Source organism: Cheilinus undulatus, linkage group 14 (genome assembly GCF_018320785.1).
Source record: "Cheilinus undulatus linkage group 14, ASM1832078v1, whole genome shotgun sequence".
Classification (NCBI taxonomy): domain Eukaryota; kingdom Metazoa; phylum Chordata; class Actinopteri; order Labriformes; family Labridae; genus Cheilinus; species Cheilinus undulatus.
In genome coordinates this window covers 2,938,623-2,958,843 of record NC_054878.1, presented here as the reverse complement: position 1 = coordinate 2,958,843, position 20,221 = coordinate 2,938,623, and the positions used below count along the sequence as shown (strand labels likewise).

At 39.7% G+C, this 20,221-nt stretch overlaps 1 protein-coding gene across 2 annotated transcripts; it reads left to right on the top strand.

The window, feature by feature from the left end:
• Nucleotides 1–4,282: 4,282 nt before the first annotated feature.
• Nucleotides 4,283–15,600, top strand: LOC121521106 (gastrula zinc finger protein XlCGF57.1-like). 2 transcript variants are annotated; one of them, XM_041804851.1, is made up of 3 exons: nucleotides 4,283–4,464; nucleotides 13,303–13,942; nucleotides 14,279–15,600. In XM_041804851.1, the coding sequence occupies exons 1-3, from the start codon at nucleotides 4,383–4,385 to the stop codon at nucleotides 14,601–14,603; spliced, it is 1,047 nt and encodes a 348-aa protein (XP_041660785.1). In that variant the 5' UTR covers nucleotides 4,283–4,382; the 3' UTR covers nucleotides 14,604–15,600. The 2 variants fall into 2 exon arrangements, with proteins under 2 accessions (XP_041660785.1, XP_041660784.1); XM_041804850.1 differs by having other exon boundaries at nucleotides 13,303–15,600.
• The last annotated feature ends 4,621 nt before the right edge of the window (nucleotides 15,601–20,221 follow it).

Sequence of the window (20,221 nt, the reverse complement as noted above, 5' to 3'; positions counted from 1 at the left end):
CAGAACCAGACTTTTGGCAGACGTCTTCAGAGTTTTCTTCAGTTAGATTTCTTTTTAGTCTTCTTCAAGTCTTTTATCTGTCCTTCCTTTTTTAAAGTTATCTAAGTAACTTTTCTTAAGACTTCTTTTTCAAGGAACGCATTTTTTCTTTTTTATGTTCTTCAAGTTGAGCCAAGTCCTTTGAGACTTTGAAACTTTATTTTGATCCAGAACAAATAAATACCACTATAAAGGCTACAAAAGATTAAATATATTAAATTTTTGTAGCCTTTATAGTGGTATTTATTATCACTTTATATCGCTACAACACCAAGGAGAAGCTTCATTCTTCTGAACTCAAACAGGCTAGCACCCACATTAACCCCACACTGCATCCCAGTTTATGAGTTCCACATATTGTTTGCATTAATTTCATTATATCTGGTCTGACTTTGGGTTTATGGTGTTCAATTATTTGTAGTGCTGCGACTGAGTTACTCTAGACCAGTGTTACTCAACCCTGCTCAACCAAAGAGCCAACTTGTTGAAAAATGCCTTTGCAAGAGCCACAATGTAAGTGGTGAAAAATGGCAAAAAGGGTTAAAGTGGCATTAAAAATACATTAATGGCGGCAAAAATAGGGCAAAGTAGACCTAAAATGGAAAAAAGGGTAAAAAGTGAAAAAATGTGGAGGAGAAAGTGGCAAAAATGGGTGAGAAGTTACCAAAAATTGAATTACAGGTGGCAAAAATGGTCATAAAACAACAAAATGGCAAAAAATGATTAAAACCGTTAAAGAGGTAGGACAAATGGGAAAGAAGGAGAAAAGAGTGGCATTTAATGGCAAAAGGGCATCTTAAATGGGTAAAAAGTGGAAGAAAGAATGAAAAACGGATAAAATTGAAAATAGCAAAAGCAGGATAAAAGAGGCAGAAAACTAATGAAAGAGTGGCAAATATGGGATAAAAGTAGCAAAAACTGACAAAAAGTTGCAAAAAGAAGTGGCTAAAGCAGGTTTACAGCAGTAAACATGGATTAAAAGGCAAAAAAAATGGAAAAAATTGCAAATAAGGGTAATGTAGATATACAGACCAAAAAATTAAGGTTGGCAATTAAAGCCAACTGATTAATGATTAACGTTTCCTTTTTTAAGGATTTCTGAGGAAATAATATTTCAAATTGAGACATAAAGGAGCCACAAATCATCACAAAAGAGCCACATGTGGCTAAAGAGCCACGCGTTGAGTATCACTGCTCTAGACTGAGGTCTTTTCAATCCAACTGAGGGCGCAGAGGATGGCAAAGGTTTCTGCTTTACAGCAGCAGCTGATGTCTGCTCAGGGAGTCTCCACCCATTGTTTTCTTTAGTTGCCAAACCAGCGCCTCAAATTATGGCGGCCTCCATATTGAAATCGCTGTCTCAACACAACTTTGGATCAACATAACGGTCCACCCACTAACTCGACTTCCTGTCAGGTCAGGGGTGATCCTCTTTACAATTGGAGCATTTTACGGGCTTGGCACACTCTTGGCCATCATGGTCCTCACCATATCATCTGACCCTTATTTTTGGCAGTTCTGCCTCTTTTAAACTCCAGTAGTGCTAGTATACTTCTTCTTCTCTTGTTCTGAGTGCTTCTCACTCTAGTCACACTCCTGTTCCCTTGCTCTGACATCTCTTTGGGCCATGATAAATGACTCTTTTGACTCCAGTCTTTGCTATTGGAGCACGCCCCTCAACCGCCATTCCCAGAAGGTTCTTTATCTTTAATGTTTAAGTTGCTGTTCATGGACCAAGTGCACCAGCTGGACTTGAGCCCTGTTTGAGTGGTGCCTGGTTGTAGAGTAGGCATATAAGCCCAGGCACCATTTCAGCCCACTTGCAACTTTGAAGTCAATTTTTTAAAAAAAAAAAAGGGGCTTGTCTAATGCTATATATTATTTTGTCAAATCACACAATTTCTTAATTATATGTCAGTTTTTGTTTGGCACCAATCACATTTGTGGATACTGAATAAGGCCCGCCTACATTCGTGCAGTCTCAAGGAGGCTCAGATAAAGTCGCCTCAAAACTTTGGTGTTTTGGGACCCCTCAGAAAGATATTATGTAATTTGAGAGATTATTGTTTTGTTTTTTGTGTAGTTTAAGTAGTTTTTTGTCATTTCTTACTATTAAGTTTTATGTGAAAAGATGAGTCATGCTAGCTAGCGTAGCAGGAGAATCACAAGTTGATACATGTAGCCCTACTGATAGATACACTGCTTAAGGATTAGAAATGTAATGCGTTTTCTGATTCATTTTACATAAATCTTCAAATTAAGACACAAAAAAGGGTTTGGGTGGCTGAAATATTTTCAAAAAATGTATTTTTTCCAAGGTGGGCTTAAATGGTACAGTGACCCAGAAAACAGCTAGCGTAAGCTAACTTTGAACAAGAATTCCTTGGTAATTCAGAAAGTTTGGCTAAAGAGGGATAACTGTGATGAAAGATTTACAGCATATTTAGGCTACAGGCATTTCTTTATACATTTGTTTCATCTTGGCGAGAACATATTATCTTTATTTCCCTGGTAGTCACTGTAGAACCATTTAAGCCCAGTGTGTTCCATTTAAGCCCATCTTATGTGTTTCAGTAGGAAATGATGACATTTTGAGATTTGACAGCTTTTCACTGTAATCCTGTTGGATGTTGTTATACCTACTAACTTCATTAACACGAGTACATCACAGATCACACACTGCCCAGAGGAATTGCTATGTCAGTTAATTTTGCATAATAATTTATAACAGAGAGAAAAATGCCAACAAAAAGGACAAATTACAGCAACTGTCCTGAAACCATCGAGGCCTGGCACCTTTTCCACAAGGGCACAATTAAGAACTTGTCAACAACATTAAATCCAAGTTCAATAAGATATTGTTGATGCACTCTAATATCATTTAATACTTAAAAAATACATTTTTTTTTATTTTGCCAATATTAAATCAAATTTTGTCAGTATTAAATAAAATCTTCAATGAAATTTTAAATCATCCTTCTAGGAATGTTATAATAAAAGAAATACAAATGCTTACGACAGCTTTTGCTTATTTTATGTAACTTTTATGTAACAGAACACTGATTGAGGGGATTACTTACTTGGACATCTGGGGGAAAAAGGAGACCACCGCTCTTCAGCTGGTCCTGTAGTCATCCATCCCTCTCATCTGGTCCAGGGTAAACACTTCTCTCCGGGTCGAACCTTTCTCCTTGTGTCAGCATGTAAAAAACAAAAAGATACAACATAGTAAGTAAAATATCACAACAGCTGAATTATCAAATGAAATTTAAGGGAAGTGAATTTCAGTTGTTTTAAATTCCTTGGTCAACCATCTACTCCTTTCAAAATAAACCAAATACAACAAAGTGAGAATTGAAATTTCATTTCATTTTCATTTGATTCTTCTTAAAGTTTTAGTAGTCATAGCTTTACCTCTGACAGACTTACCTTAGTCTTCAGTTACACTTCATGGAGATAACTGGTATAAAAGAGTTAGCAGGAACAATAATGTCTTCATTTCTAAATAAGTGAAATCTGAATAATATTTTTAGAGAGCTGTCATGAATTGTTCACTTACCTCTGGTTCAGGCATCATCAAACTGATTTAAACAATCAGATTATAGAGCAGAATAAACATGAACACAAAAACCGGCCTGACCTGGGTGGTCTGCTACCATGTCAGACACGTGTGAAGCAAGGTTATTATCTGAAACTAAAACTAACTGAAAAAACTCAAAAAACAGTGGTTATCATTTTACTCAACAGGAACTAGAAAAAATGAATGAATAAATAAATAAATAAAATAAGTGGCTTTTACTGACTTATACCTGAGGCTGGGGAGTGTACAGTGGCCTCAAGTCTGCAGTCCTCCCCATGATTGTGTAGCCTACTGACCCAGACTGAGAGACCATTTAAAGGCTCAGGAAACCTTTGCAGGTGTTTGGAGTTCATCAGCTGATTAGGGTGTGACACCATGACTTTACAATATTAAACTTTTTCACAACATTATCATTTTCTGAGACACTGAATTTTGGGTTTTCATTATCTGTAAGCCATAATCATCAACATTTGAAGAAATAAAGGCTTGAAATATTTCACTCTATGTGTAAGGAGTCTATATAATATTTTGGGTGAGTGGAAAAACATAGTGAACTTTCTCATGATATTCTCATTTTTTGAGATGCACCTGTACAACAGTAGGTGGCGGTAATGCTCCGCCGGGTACAGACCGCCATTACAGAAGAAGAAGGAGCTCTTTGTGGTCTCTCCGTCAGAGCTCAGCTAGCATGTGTGGCTGTGCTAACGTTAGCAGAGTAATGTTGTAGTTTTCTTTTCCTTCTTGGACTCTTGGATGTGTGGAAATGTCCGGGTTTGAGGAGCTCCACCGCCACAGAAAGCTGCTGGATGTGATTTTAATCCCTGAGATAAAGCTGCACAGAGCAGGTGGGTTTATTTACACTCATAGAAACCTGTTTCCTGTTACAGGTTGGAGTCTGCATGTTCTCCTCGTGCATGCGTGGGTTCTCCGGTTCCCTCCCACCACCAAAGACCTGGTCCTGAAGCCCGTTTCAGACTGGTGCAGCTTTCACAAAGAAATGCGTGTCAGCCGCATCTCCCTGCTGTCCAAGCCCCGTCATTCTTCATGAAGGGCCACCCAGGGCCGTCTCTAGCTTTTTGGGGCTCCTAGTCTCCAGACTAGGATGGAGAGATTCCTAATCCATTAGATCAGGGGTGTCAAACTCAATCACAGCAGGGGCCGGGTTCTGAACTTGGGTCTAACCTGAGGGCCTAACAGGGTCCATATTTAACCATAAAATGTCAACCTTATTTTCACCAGCAATGAATTATGGGGGTAAAAACTTGGCACCAATGATAAATGATTTTGTGATTAAAAGTTGAACATAACGAGTTAAAAACTCAAAATCTGAGATAAAAATTCAAACTTATAGTTTAAAAGGTAAAAACATGACATTTAAAGTCAAAATAATGTTTATAAAAGGCAAAATATGAGACAGAATATAGAAACTATGAATTTAAAGTCAATAACTGAGATGAAATTCAAAATCATAATTTTTAACAGTCAAAATATGAGGTAGACATCGAAATCACGAGTTTCAAATGTCAAAATATGAAATAAAACAAAAATCATGCATTTTTAAGGTAAATAAATGTAATAAAGTTCAAGTTAGGAGTTGAAAAAGGTCAAAACATGAGGTAAAAGTCAAAATCATGACTTTAAAAGGTCTAAATATGATTTTAAATTTTAAAATATTAATCTAAAAGGTAAAAATATGAGATAAAAGTAAAAGTAATGAGATGTAAATGTTAAAATATGAAATTAAAAAGGCAAAACCATAACTTTTTGTTGTCATTGTGACATGCAAAATTGAAAATAAAGAGAAAACACTAATTTCTTCCCCACATTCCTGACTTTTTATCAAATTATTTTTACTGTTTACCTCTCTAATTTTTACAAATCATCAAGGTTAAGTTTACATTTTTATACTGGAGGAAATCTGCAGACCTCATACTGGTGGGCCAGTTCTAATAAAAATATTATATGATCTGGTGGGCCGGGTTTAACTGCTCAACGGGCTGGATTTGGCCCCCGGGCCTTGAGTTTGACACCTGTGCATTAGATGGTCCTTGACCATGCCACAGTCCAGGGGTGTAGCACAGGGTGGAACAGGGTACTGATTACCTGGGCCCACAGTAGGGAGGGGTCCTTGAGGAGCCTGTAATGAAAACTTTATTTTTATCTATTTTTTCTTAGTAATTAGTGTCATTATTGAATCAAAAGCGACAAAAATGAATCATTCAACAGACTGACATTTGTTTCAAATAGAGTAAAATAAATACTGGGGGGCCTCTGCTACTCCTTTAAAAATGTCCATGTGGTATAGTCCAGCGCTGCAAAATAATGCAAGTAAATTCAGTTGAACATAGTAAAAGTGTTGCTCATAATTTGGGAAATTATGCTTAAAAATTGGTGCTGTCAATTGATTAAAAAATTTTAAAAAGTTAATCACATCACTATGCTTTTATTAATCATGATTAATCAGAGCATTTCTTTAGTTTTAGTAATTTCTAGGTTTTTAAACGTTCTTGTTATCAAGTGTGTATTTATTTATTACTAAAAAGGTATTATTATCATTATTATTATTATTATTATTATTATTATTATTATTATTTGTAGGAATATCTATAAATTAACATTTAAATACTACCAATCACCTGCATTTTTGTTTGAGATAAATCAGAACAAGTTTGGCGTTTAAATGAAGAAATTTTAAACAAACTAGTTTTTATACTTATTTGTGGTTTGTAAATCAGAGTGTCTCTCCTATCTAGGGTCGGGTAAAAATATCGATTAATCGATGCATCACAATATTTCCCCCCTCAATTCAACATCGATTCAGCAAATCCTCTGAATCGATTCACCTCCTGGCCAGTGGGGGTCACTGTGCGTGTGATTTGCGTTGTATGGACGGAGGCCGCACTCGACCAAACAACCACCAACCATAACCATGTTATGTGAGGTTTATCACAATTTCCAAGAGGAAAGAAATATTATTAAAGTTTACATGTACTTTACTTTTTCAGTGTTTATACAGAACTGTCATGTTCTTTTACTTTTATACTCCATATGCACAAATAAGTTATTATTGTGCAAATTTTTATATTCAGGTGTTTTATTGTGAAAAAATGTGAGGTGACCTACCACATATGTTCACATGGGCATGAAAATAATTATTAAAAATTGCCAACAGGTCATTCGTGTATTTCTACTTTAACTGAATCAACATCAACATTTATATCAATATCAAATTGAAATTGAATTGAATCATGAGGTTCTTAGCAATGCCCAGCCCTACTCCTATCTAAATGAAACAAAAGATACTTGTGCCCTATAAAGAGGATCAGCGCTCAGTGACGAAATCCCTAATCCATTACTATTTACCTCCACAAGTCAACCGTGCAGACTGATGGATAGTAAGAAAACCTGCACTTCTCAGGGGTTGTCAAGTGGGTTGTCAAGTGGGAACCCTCATCAGTGTTTTGTCCTGTTGGTCCCACGACTCCTCCAGAGGGCTGAACAGTGATCTCCAGCGTCCCAGAGCCACCCCCCTCCATGCCGGCTCTCACCACACACCATGTCAACACGCAGACATCATCTTACTTATCTTACCACATGGCCCACACAGCCTCAACAGCATGCCACCTTCAACAGACCCAGGCTCCGTACATGCAAGCTCCAGGTAGTGACGATGCTGATACTACCTTCCTTAACACCACTCATGATTACAGTGCAACTATTATTACCAATAACTAAGAGTAAAAAATAAGGGAAAATTAGACAGATTAGGGAGAGAGAGAGAGAGAGGGAGGGAGGGAGGGAGAGAGAGTGTTTTGCAATAAGGTGGGGGAGGCAGAGCTAAGGGTGTGGTACCCTGTCATGGGTTAACACACACCCCTGGCCTGGCGGTGCATGGCGCTCTATCCCCCCTACTCCCTCATTTTTATGAGGGAAGACAGAGTAAAGAGAGGATTAAACGAAGCTAACTGATAGAGAAGTTATGGGGTTTTGTCAACCTTCATTTTTGCCCCAGCTGGCATTACTCCTCCTCATCCAGATCCACTGGCTGGCCTGAGCTCTTTCATCTGACATCTCCTTAACTGTCTTTGGCAAATTCTGTCCCTGCACTCCCAGCTCTCTGAGTAATGAAACAGCTGACCTTGCTACAAACCCTCTACATCCCACTTCTACTGGACCAGTCCTAACTTTCCATCCTGGCTGTTCAGCTTCTGCTCCTAACTCTGCGTATCTCAGCTTCTTCCTTTCATAGGCTTCCTCCACAGAATCCTCCCACAGAACCGTCAGCTCTATAAAATAAACTACACGCTGACTGGCAGACCACAGCACTATGTCAGGCCTAAGATTGGTGCAAACTATCTCCTGTGGCACAACAAGTTTCCCTCCTAAATCTACCTGCATCTCCCAGTCCTTAGCATCCTTTAACTGGCCTAACTGGTGCCTACCTAAAAACCTGCCTCCTTTAACCTTCTCTCCCTCTCTGACAAACTGAACCGTCCTCGTTCCCTGATTACATCCTGCATTCACCTGTTGCCCTCTGACTTTTCAAAACCCTGTCATGCCTCCATGTATATCTACCTTGTGACAGACTGATCTTACATCCTGTCAAAATGTGCGTCAAGGTTGCTGTCTCGGAGCACAAAGGACACCATGGGTCCCCGTCAACCCAGCACTTTAGGTTCTGGGGTGATGGTAGGATGTCATAGGTAGACCCTAGCAGGAATTTGATCTGCCTATCTTCCATGCTCCATAGGTCTCTCCAACTCAGCTTTCTCTTCTCTACACTCTCCCAGTTCATCCACTGTCCCTGCTTAGCCTGAGCCACAGCCTTAGTACACCTTACTACTTCCTCCTGTCTACGTACCTGTTCCACTACCAGTCTCCGTCTATCTTTAGGACCTGCTTTGTTCCATGCCGGTCTACCTGAGCCAAGCCCCAGACCTCCCCGACCTATCTGAACATTGCCTACAATCTCAGCATGCCTAAGAGCTGCCTCTGCCTCCTCTACTGCCTGTCTTGGGTTCCATTTCCTTCCCCTAGTTGGATTTGGAACTACACTGCTAACTAGTCCATCTTTGTTCCCTGCTAACAGCAACTCTGTTCTAACCTTTGAGCACTTGAACTCTTCTGTCGAGCTAGTGATCAGGAGTTGGAGTATTCCTTTGCCATACAGCGCCACACTGCTAAGGCACCGAGGGACACCCAACCACTCCCTTACAAATGAGTTAATTACTCTTTCCAGCTTCTCTACCTTCGATATTGGGATCTCATAAACTGACACGGGCCACATCAGTCTAGGAAATAGCCCAAACTGCAAACACCATAACCTCAACCTCCCTGGGAGCCCTGATTTATCAATCCTCCCTAATCCCTCCACTACATCTTTTCTAAACTGCTCCACCTGTTCACTGTCATTGAGGTCTTCATTATACCATCTCCCTAAGCTTTTTACTGGCTTCTCCCTGATCAATAATGCTGGACAGAAAGCTGGTATGGATGATCACATGAGGATTCACTCAGGAGATAAACCCTTCAGCTGTTCTGTTTGCAGCAGGAGATTTAGACGGAGACCTCATTTGGTCCGTCACATGTTAACCCATTCAGAAGTGAAACCTTTCAGCTGCTCTGTGTGCAACAAAAGAGCAATAATATTTACAGACTGCAAACGAGCCCAGCAGACAAACACATCAGGTAGAAAATAACTTGTGCTGTAAAGTGCATGATCAGGTGTGCTGTTACCCCGAGGTAGCTGAAATAAATGTAGCTCGGGTCAGCTGCTCCACTTTAGTTGCCTTTTTAGCTGTCATACAGTTCACGGATTCTTGTGACAGTAGTTCTCGTAGGTGTTCTGTGGGCAGGTCATCAGAACCAACCTTTCATGATGTCTGAAAGGTGAACCTTTAGATTTCAGGAATATGGTTTATTTTTTTAAAGGGTGTTCACTTCTATTTTTTGCACATTTTTGTTTGTGAGTTCATCCACCATAGTAATCTGACCTTTAAGACCATCCAATGACATGGAGAACACATTTAAAGGGATAAAGCTGCTTCTATGACCTGTTGAATCCTGACTATATATTGATGAACTTTGACCTATTTAGTCTCAGTCACTGTCTGTGGCAATAAGATGTTTCTATTTAATTGGTGTCAATTCATTATCAATATATGTCTTATCAAATTGTTCGGGATGCTAAAACTTGGACGCTGGAATCAAGACATCAGTGCGCTGAATTTTGGATAATTTATAATTAAATGTGTAACGTGCGCACGCGGAAGATGGGGAGAGAGAGAGAGGGAAAACACCAAAGCAGGACTTGAATCATGAAACCTGACTGTCTTCTGTGAAACTGTCGGGTTAATTAGAGAAGTTTATGAAATTCTCTGAAGTCTGCAGACACAAACTGAGCGCTGTCACATCAGTGAGTCATGCAGACAGCATGTAAACTCAGAGATCTGTGCAGGTTTACCGGTGTAGACATAGTGCCATATCTGCCATGAAGCCACAGCCAGTGCATGCGTAAAAATGCAGCATGTGTGCCTGGAAACATCACTGCATCAACTTCTCTTCCTTCATAATTTTCACGCCTCACGTGTATGTTATGTTATAGTAGCAGCGAAAACAAGTGAATTGTGCCACACAAATAGCCGTCCAGGCGAAACACAGCACGCCGTGCAACACACAGCATACTTTCCAAGCTTACGGCATGGCCGTATATGGATACAGGACTGATTTAAGTGAAGCCTTGAGGCAGATAATTTGCCTCGAGGAATTTTTTTAATCGGATCACCCTAATAATTTGAGGAATCGTTTCAGCTCTAGTCTTAACTTAGATGTTATTCTGTGGGCAGAGCGGACAGTCATATTTAGCATAACTTTATGTTACACGTTTTGTGATATTATGGTTCATTGAGGTAGCAATCGCCCACTGCCACAATATTCCAACATAATCAACAATAGATCGTATTTGTATTCATAACTTAATAAATAACTTGTGTTCATTATGAAGTAGTAGCACATTTGTAATTGGAGGCCTATAAAATCCACACTAACCTTAAATGAATCATAAATAGTCTGTTCTTCTTACCTTCCCCACTAGGATAAGTTCTTTTTGATGCCAAAACCATATGTGCCGGGTGGGACTGGGATTTGGGAAGGTTAATGTCTGACCAGCCATCATACTTGAAAAAAACAGAAAAACAAGAGTAGCTGGATGCAGCCGAGGATCTCCATTTCGGAAAATTGCCGCTATATCCCATCTTCTAATACCGGAAATCACTTGAGCTGAACGTCTTCTTCATTGTTTTCTCCGTGTGTCACCGCCATATTAATAGAGGCAAATCCGCCAAATAAGGAAATACAAGTAGATAAAAAAGAAGTTTTTTATTAATGCAAGTTTTTTTTTATTTTAAGTTAAAATCAGAGATGGTCATGTGACCTGCTGCAGTTTTGAAGGTTATTCAAAATAAACGTTGATATATGAAAATTAGGCCTGTTAAACACATTAATGCTCGTGATTAATCTGGAAAGCTTATTGCTTTAAAAAATTATAACGCAGATTTAATCATATGTCCAAGTTTGACCCCAACTTTCTCCCGTAGTCCTCCTGCATGGATGTTTACGTTCCTGGGGTGAAAAGGTTAAAGGCGGGTCAAATGCAGGCAGTAGTGATGCGTGAGGTGACAGACCCAGGTCTGCTTCACCGCAAATTTCGATTTAAAAAAACTGCCTAATGGAAGATTGGATGGAATTTAAGTTGTGTGTACATACTGCGGTGATGAACTGTCTTTACACTGAAGTACAACGAGTCTGAAGTACCACCTCCAGGCAAAATGCATTTTTGCTAATGTTAGCAAAGACGCTAACAACAACACGGGATCAAGCTATGATAGCTAATGTTGCTAATGCTAGCAAAGATGCTAACAAAAACACAAGATCAAGCCATGACGTCAACCTACAGCGGCGCAATCCAGCAGACCTGGATCTGTCCCCAAAACGACAACACTGATGCTAACTAATGCAATCGCTAATGGGTCGCCAGAGACTGCAGACCATCGACATCGTTGACAACAAGGGGCCTCAAGACACCATCTGGGTTGCCTCTCATGACCTGTACCACAGAACACCTATGAGAACAACTGTCACAAGAATCTGTGAACTGTATGACAGCTAAAAAGGCAACTAAAGTGGAGCAGCTGACCCGAGCTACATTTATTTCAGCTACCTCGGGGTAACAGCACACCTGATCATGCACTTTACAGCACAAGTTATTTTCTACCTGATGTGTTTGTCTGCTGGGCTTGTTTGCAGTCTGTAAATATTATTGCTCAGTGAATTAAGACACTGATTTACAAACCACAAATAAGTTTAATACCTTTAGTTTGTTTAATATTTCTTCATTTAAACACCAAACTTGTTCTGATTTATCTCAAACAAAAATACAAGTATATTGTATAATCATATACATGTTGTGTATATTACATGTTAATAAAAATACATTTTTTTCAGTAAAAAAATGCTTTCAAAGTGCTGTACATAAAATTAAAATCATGAAATTAAACACTTGATAACAAGAAATCTAAAAAAATCAAAAAATTACTAAAACAAAAGAAATGCTGTGATAATCATGATTAATCAAAGCATAGTGATGTGATTAACTTGATAAAATTTTTAAATCAATTGACAGCACTAACAAAAATCCATTAGAAAACATTTAAAACAAATAAATTAATATTTGTGATGTCAAGAAGAGAGTAAATCTGTATCATCTAGTATATTTATCCCCAGGCCAGACCAGTCCTGGAATTAGAATTTATTTATCAAATTATAAACAGTTCTTCTCTGATTTATTCGCTGCAAGAGCACAAATTATGCTTTGAGGAGGGAGACTGTGGTAGACAAGCCGACCCTCTTGTCCAGCTTAAGGACTGATGAACTGTGTTGTGTTATGAAAACCTTCATTCTTAACGACACTAAACGGCACAGGTCCTTACTAATAAAATGAAGTTTTGATTGTGATTATGGTTGTGTGAGTAGAGTCCAGTGGTAACTTCAACCGGCTTGTTTGTTAACATTAGCCTTTTTTTTTTTTTTTTTTTAAGGTTCATTTGGGGCATTTTTGTGCCTTTCTTTGATAGTGGAGGACAGTGGATGGAGTCGGAAACAAGGATAAGAGCGGGGTAGAGACATGCAGTAAAGGGACTCAGGCCGGATTTGAACCTGGGCCATCCGCACAAATGGGGCACGCCTTAACCACTTTAACCCCATTAGCCATTTAATTTAATGCTATCGCTATGATGTCTCTCAGATTCAGGCATCTCTTGCCAAGACTTGGCTCCCATCTAAGTCTGCACCATCTTTAATGTTTTGGATGCCTAAATAAATCCACATATCTGCTATGAATGCAGCAGGAGCATCTCTGCTGTGTAGGTACGAGTGACTGGCTCACTCAGACTCAGAAAATGGCACAATACATTAGAGAGTTAAAGTTTAGTTTCTATCTGAGTTTTGTTAAGCTGTGACTAAAAATACCACATTTCTGTTTGTGGCTGTGCACATCCAAATCATCTGAACATCTTAAGAGTTTTATTGCTAAGAATGTGTCTGAAATAGATAGAACTTTAAATATTTGAAGTCATCTAGGCTCAATCTAACCTCACAGCTTCTCTTGGTGTCTTTGTGTATTTCAGTGCTTCCTGCAGACACCCAGCAGCTGTTGGTGATTAAAAAAGAGAGCCCCCAGGAGGACACTGAGCCCCCACTCATTAAGGAGGAAGAGGAGGAACTGTGGATCAGTCAAGAGGGAGAGCAGTTTCAAGGAGTGGAGGAGGCTGACACCAAGTTCCTCTTCAGTTCTTCCCCTGTGAAGAGTGAAGATGATGATGAAGAGAAACCTCAGTCCTCACAGCTTCATGAGAGACAAAAGGAAGAGATGGAAACAGGAGCAAATGGAGCAGAACCAGCCAGGATCTCGGATCCAGAGAAACATTTACAACCAGCAACTGAGGCCAAGACTGTAGAGAGTTCTGGAGGAGAGACTGATGACAGTGATGATTGGAGGGAGACCAGAGAACATCAGTCAGGTTCAAAGTCTGCAACAAACATTAAAAATAAGAGACCCAAGAGTAAGAAATCACACAGCTGTTCTGTGTGTGGTAAAACATTCAGCAGAGTAAGCAACTTGACACGACACACAAGAATTCACTCAGGAGAGAAACCTTTCAGCTGCTCTGAGTGCAATAAAGGTTTCTGTGATAAAGGAGAACTGAACAGGCACATGAGGATTCACACAGGAGAGAAACCCTTCAGTTGCTCTGTTTGCAGCAGAAGATTTAGACGGAGAACTCATATGGTCACTCACATGTTAACCCATTCAGAAGTGAAACCCTTCAGCTGCTCTGTTTGCAGCAAAAGATTTACACAGAAAGCTGGTATGGACGATCACATGAGGATTCACTCAGGAGATAAACCCTTCAGCTGTTCTGTTTGCAGCAGGAGATTTAGACGGAGACCTCATTTGGTCCGTCACATGTTAACCCATTCAGAAGTGAAACCTTTCAGCTGCTCTGTGTGCAACAAAAGATTTAGACAGAGAAGTACTTTGGTCCGTCACATGTTAACTCATTCAGAAGCGAAACCCTTCAGCTGCTTTGTTTGCAGCAAAACATTTATACGGAAAACTCATCTGGAAGCTCACATGAGGATTCACTCAGGAGAGAAACCTTTCAGCTGCTCTGTTTGCAGCAAAAGATTTACGCAGAGATGTAGTATGGACGCTCACATGAAGATTCACTCAGGAGAAAAACCCTTCAGCTGCTCTGTTTGCAAGAAAAGATTTATGCAAAAAAATTATATGAAAGCTCACATGAGGATTCACACAGGAGAGAAACTCTTCAGCTGCTCTGTCTGCATGAAAAGTTTCTCTTGCAAAGGAAATCTAAACAAACACACGAGGATTCACACTGGAGACAAATACCTGAAGTTGCTCTGAGTGCAGTAAAAATATTTTTAAGAAAACATTGTCTGGCAATAAACATGAGAACTCACTCAGGAGAGAAGCTCTTCAGCTGCTCTGCGTGTGTTAAAAGATTCAGAAGTAGTTCAAACTGGAGTGGGCATGTTAAAACTCACAGAGGTGAGACAACCTACAGCTGCAGTGACTGTAATCAGACATTTGCGTTGCAGTTTCAGGTAAAACATCACAAATGTGTTGGAGGTCAGGCTCCAGAGATTCATCAAATCCTCAGTGAAGGAAAAAGAGAGACAGAAACAAGAGCAGATGAGAGGACTGTAGAGAACTAGCAGAACCAGCCAGGAATTCAGATCCAGACACACATTTAAAACCAGTGACAGTGGTTGGGACTGGAGACTCTTCTGGAGCTGAGACTGATGACAGTGAGGATAATTAGGAAATCAGGTTTGAAGTAAACACAGGATACTTATTCCCTACAAAAAAGATAAGCAGTCAGCAAAGTATTCTGATGAACCTATCAGCTTTGAAACTTTTGATTTAAAGGAAACACAAAAAACTTGTGCTCTAGTATAAGTGCTCAGCAAAAGATGTTCTTAAAGCCAGTTAAATCCATACTATTTGTGTCCAAAAGTCAACCGTGCAGACCGATGGGCAGGAGGAAGCCAACATTTATCAGGGTTGTCAACTGAGCAACCATGCCAGCATGGAGATATTCTTTATCTCACCTAACCTACAGAGCTGGGGTGCAGTGCCCTCCAGTCAGAATTGTTCCTTCTCATCTAAATCCATTGGCTGATTTAAATGGCTTCATCTCCTAAACTCTTTTCCGAAACTCTGCCCTGCACTCCCAGCTCTTTAAGTGTTGAAACTGTTGACCTTGCCACCAACCCCCTACATCACACTTCTACTAGACAGACGCTAATTTTCCAGCTTCACTGTTCAGCTTCTACTTTTATATCTGCTTTTCTCAGCTAATCTAGCCTTCCTAGATTCTGTTATATCTTCCCTACATTCGTGCTGAGGTCAAAATGAGGCATATGGCATGTGCCACAGCACACTCAGTTTGTGTCACGGAACATGGCCTACAAATTTGTGCTGTGACACACGGATGTCCACGTGTCATTCTTGGTATGCTACAGTCATTCCTGACACATTTCATGGGTAGTCATGTTACATGACGTTATTCTCCTGAAATACAGGGCCGAAGTCCCAGCAGATGACATCAATACTAATGGAAAAGTGAACTAATGAATAAGGCGGCTGCTTTCATGGCATTTCTCTTACTGTCAATAGAGCAATGGCCTTTTTTTCACCAGCATGTTTGTGACTGATGCTGATGTTGAGCTGCATTGTGACTGAAATGTGTTTGGTTTTACAGCAAGTTGAGCTTCAGTTTATCACTGTGTTAATGTCATAGACTGCTATCTTCCAGGAGGGGGCAGTATTGTAACATGACTCAGAAGCACAGAAGTGAATACCCTGTTAGATGGAAAAAAAGAAACAACACAAAAAATGGAATAAATGAAAGGATGTCAATCCAGTAGTTTGAAATAAATAAAAAGAGAGGTTTATATGAGCTGTACAAATGGATCACACTTTCTGCTATCGATTGTTCAGCCTGTACAGTGGCTAGGCTAGCTATCGTTTGTAACGGTATGTTTATGAAACAACTTGAGTGAAATAACAGCCAGTAACGTTATGTAAAGCATTCACATAAATGGACCTTATGATCAAATTCAACCTTTTAATGACAACACAACATTGTAAATAAAGAACAAAAAATCATGTTGACATCATAAAGTGTTGCAAGCAAACCGATTAGTATTGATGTCATCTGCCGCGACTTCAACCCTGTATTTCACGAGAATAATGCCATGTAACATGACTACCCATGAAATGTATCAGGAATGACTGTAGCATACCGAGAATGACACGCGCCACATCCGTGTGCCACGTTTCGATCTTTGTGTCACTCCTTTCCTAAGCTGCTCTACCTGAAAAATATTTGAGTTTGGGCTGTAGTTCGCCTGTAGTCATGTTTTCTCACTGTTTCCTTTCTAATACTAATGAGTGAGTTTATTTTTGGGTAGGCAGTCTTAGTTGGGGTGGTGGCTGGTCCAATGACCCATCATGGGTTAGCCCCGCCCACCACTCCTCTTGTGTTCATTTTCAGCCTCTTTTGTTTTATTGATTTGACTTGAATCTGATTGCATTGTTAATTTTGTTTATCAATAAAGGTTAGAATCTAATTTTCAAACTCAGTCCGTTTGTGTCTGTTTTTATATGTTACTGGTCTCTTTTCTGTTCAAGCCGTATTTTGTTTATTAGTTTATCTCAGAGGTAGAAGCACCTGGAGATTTTGAAGCTCCGCCCATGCAGGTAACAGCCAGAGTCAGAAAAGGAGGAGGGTGTTCTTCCAGAGCAAAGGTGGACTATTATCTCCACTGTGTTCAGTGTCACTAAGGAGAACATGAGTCAGGTGTAGACTCTGTAAATGATGAACTTCCTGTCAGTGATGCAGAGGTTTCCTCAGACTTTCTGGATGTCAGTCATTTTGACTGACAGGGTTGTAAAGATTTCATCATTTTTCTTTATCACCTGTCACTGTTATTTCCCTTTCTTCTGTTCTTGTCACATGAACTAGGTCATCCTGTGCAGTCTGTTTTATTTTCATGTATTTGTATTATTCCATTTGATGAACAGTTTAAATCGTTGTTCTGATAGGACTAGTATAACATGCTGCACACTGTTGTTGTTTACCAGCTGTTCAGAGAAACACCTACCAAGACACGAGGATCTGAACATATTAGACTCTCAGGCTCAGAGAACAGCAGTCAAACCACAGACATACTGACTGAGACACATAGGCACGTCTTTCTTTACTCCTCAGTGTTTATCAGTGTTAAGGATTACATTGTTGCACAAAGGCTGGCATTAACTGATTTCACTGAGAGTGCTCATTGTTCTCATTATTATCACTTTACTCTGATTATAAGATGCTTCTGATTCATTAGACCAGGGTACTCAAATACGGGTAAGTGGAGGAACTCCAGAGGCCTGTACGACGAAGCCGGATTTTATCTTATCGAGATAACTTAAGGATTAACCCTGGATTTTCTGTACGACAAAGCTGGCTCACTTCTTACCGGGATAAATCACCGCGGTAACTTATGCTGAACGGCTAACCTGCTCCGGAGCGGGTTATGTTCTGGATAAGAGATCAGCGAGCATAAAAGCACCGCCTCCTGACCAATCAGTGCTCTTGGAAAATGGCCTGCCCATTCTTAGAAGATCCTGGTTGGTGCACGGAAGAGCACTTAGGAGAGAAAGAATATTTAGGGATAGATGCAATCCTTTTGATTTACCCGATGACATCTTATACCAAAGGTATAGATCACTGATACTCAACCTGTGGCTCTGGAGTCGCATGTGGCTCTTTTGTGATGATTTGTGGCTCTCTTATGTCTTAATTTCAAATATTATTCCCCCCGAAAACCATAAAAAAGAGAAACTTTGACATCAGAAATTACCCATTGTAAGTCACAATAATCTGTTTGTTTCCCATAATTATACAGTTTGCTTTAATTGTCAACCAATTTCCTCCCTTTTTTGCCACTTGTAATCTATTTTTAACTGCTTTAAGCCTACTTTGGACACTCCCTCCCCCCTCCCTTCTCCTGCAGCGTGGCTGTGAGCACAGAGACAGGCAGCAGCAGACTCCAGCCCTCAGCACAGTTTGGCTTTTGTTTCTGGTGTTTCTACTCTTGGAGGCAGGGGCGGTTTTTAGTGACTTGGAGGCCCCGGGCAAAGATCAATGTGAGGTCCCCCCCTAATATCACTCACCTCAACTTCTTTGATGACCGCCATATGAACTTGATTTAACAGAAGCAGCACAGTGTGCAGTGCTCCACTAATAACACATTTAACTCCATTCAGTGTAAGAAAATCTGCATGATAACCAACATCTGTTAGGTTAAATATTAGTGAATAGCTGGTGACATCAAGCTGAACAAACTGCATCCACCTTAGGCAGAGAATAAAAAAAACAAACGTAAATCTGACATCTCCTCCAAAGAGATATGAGAATAAAGACTCTATGCTTAAATGACTTTAGTGCACAAACTTGTGGCGTTTCTTCATCATTTTCTGAAGTTCATGTGCTCTCCTGTTCTCAGGGTTTCATGTTTTCAGATACAATATCTTAGTAAGTGTATCTGGTCCAAGGTCCCATTAAGAGCTTAATACAGTTAATTTGTATTTCTGCATCAAATCAGCTGTATTACATGAGTTTTTATTATGTTTTTAAGAGAAAATTACAATAGGCTCTATTTTCAGTAATTTTTTTCATTGAATCATACTGAACTGTAGGAAAACAGGAGTGTCAAACTTGTTTTGGGTCAGGGGCCGGATGTGCTCCAATGAGACGTCCTGTTGGCTGGGGAATTTTTTAGCAACATTAATACGACAAAAGCTGATGTAAAGGCTGCTGTAATGTTTCTAAAGAGAAATTATCCAATATTAGGTGCAGCCACCATTTTAATGAGTGCTGCATGTTTGCACACTAAAGGGTTAGTTAGCTACTTTAGAAAGAGAATTTACCTGCAGGTAATCTAAACAGGTCAGGCAAAAATATGCTGCCCTTGTAACATATGACAGTTTTTACAGATCTTAACGTTTTTAGGACCCACTGATGATAAATTTACAAGACTGTAATATTCATTATAGATATACATTTAACACGACTGTTTATGGATTTAAAACAGCAACCTGTCGTCCACAATACCTGATCTGACCCTGATTTTACTGGGCCGAGAAAGAGAGAGAGAGAGAGTGAGAGAGAGAGAGAGAGAGAGAGAGATTGCTTTATGGTCTGTTAGAGGAGAGGTGCTGATGTTTACTGAGATGTTGTTATTGATTAGGCTGCTGGAAATAAGCCAGTAGTCAATTCTTGGCTTTCTGGAGCCATCCTTATTGGACCAAGTATGTTGCTGGTCAGTTTCCTCCACACATCAACATGATCAAATTTTTCCATAAAACATTTTAGGACAGGGTTTGTTGATGTTATTCTACCTAATTTTTCATCTAAAATGTCAAAAAGAGAATTGTTGTCCACTGAAGAGTTGTAATCATAAATATTAACAGTTATCATTTTTAAGTGTTTACTGCTATTAACATTATTATGAAGTGACCTGAAGAGTCTGTTTCTGTTTCCAGGATTTTCCCTGTAAAGTTGTGTTTAAAAACTCCGACCCCTGCTGAGTGTTCAGAACCTTGTGCTAACCAAATATCATTTCCCAACTGTGAGCTCCAAAAGTTTAGGACCTCTGGTGTTGAGTGACATTCTTGAAAAAGAAAAACAGAAATCTGACTTATAATTCTTGGCAAACAGAAACAAGGCCTTACGCTTTACATTATTTTTCAGTCCCCTGGCATTAATAGACATTAACGATAAAGACATAAAACAGCATTAGAGAGAAAACAAAACCAAAACGTTTTAGGACTCTTTCTAGACAGTGTGGGTTTCCAGCCAATAAAAATGCGCTGCGTCTTCACAGCCAATCACAATGAGCGACGTCATCAGCAGGCGCAGGCCCCCCGGACAGATATGGTACTCGACAACGGATGGCCATCGAAGA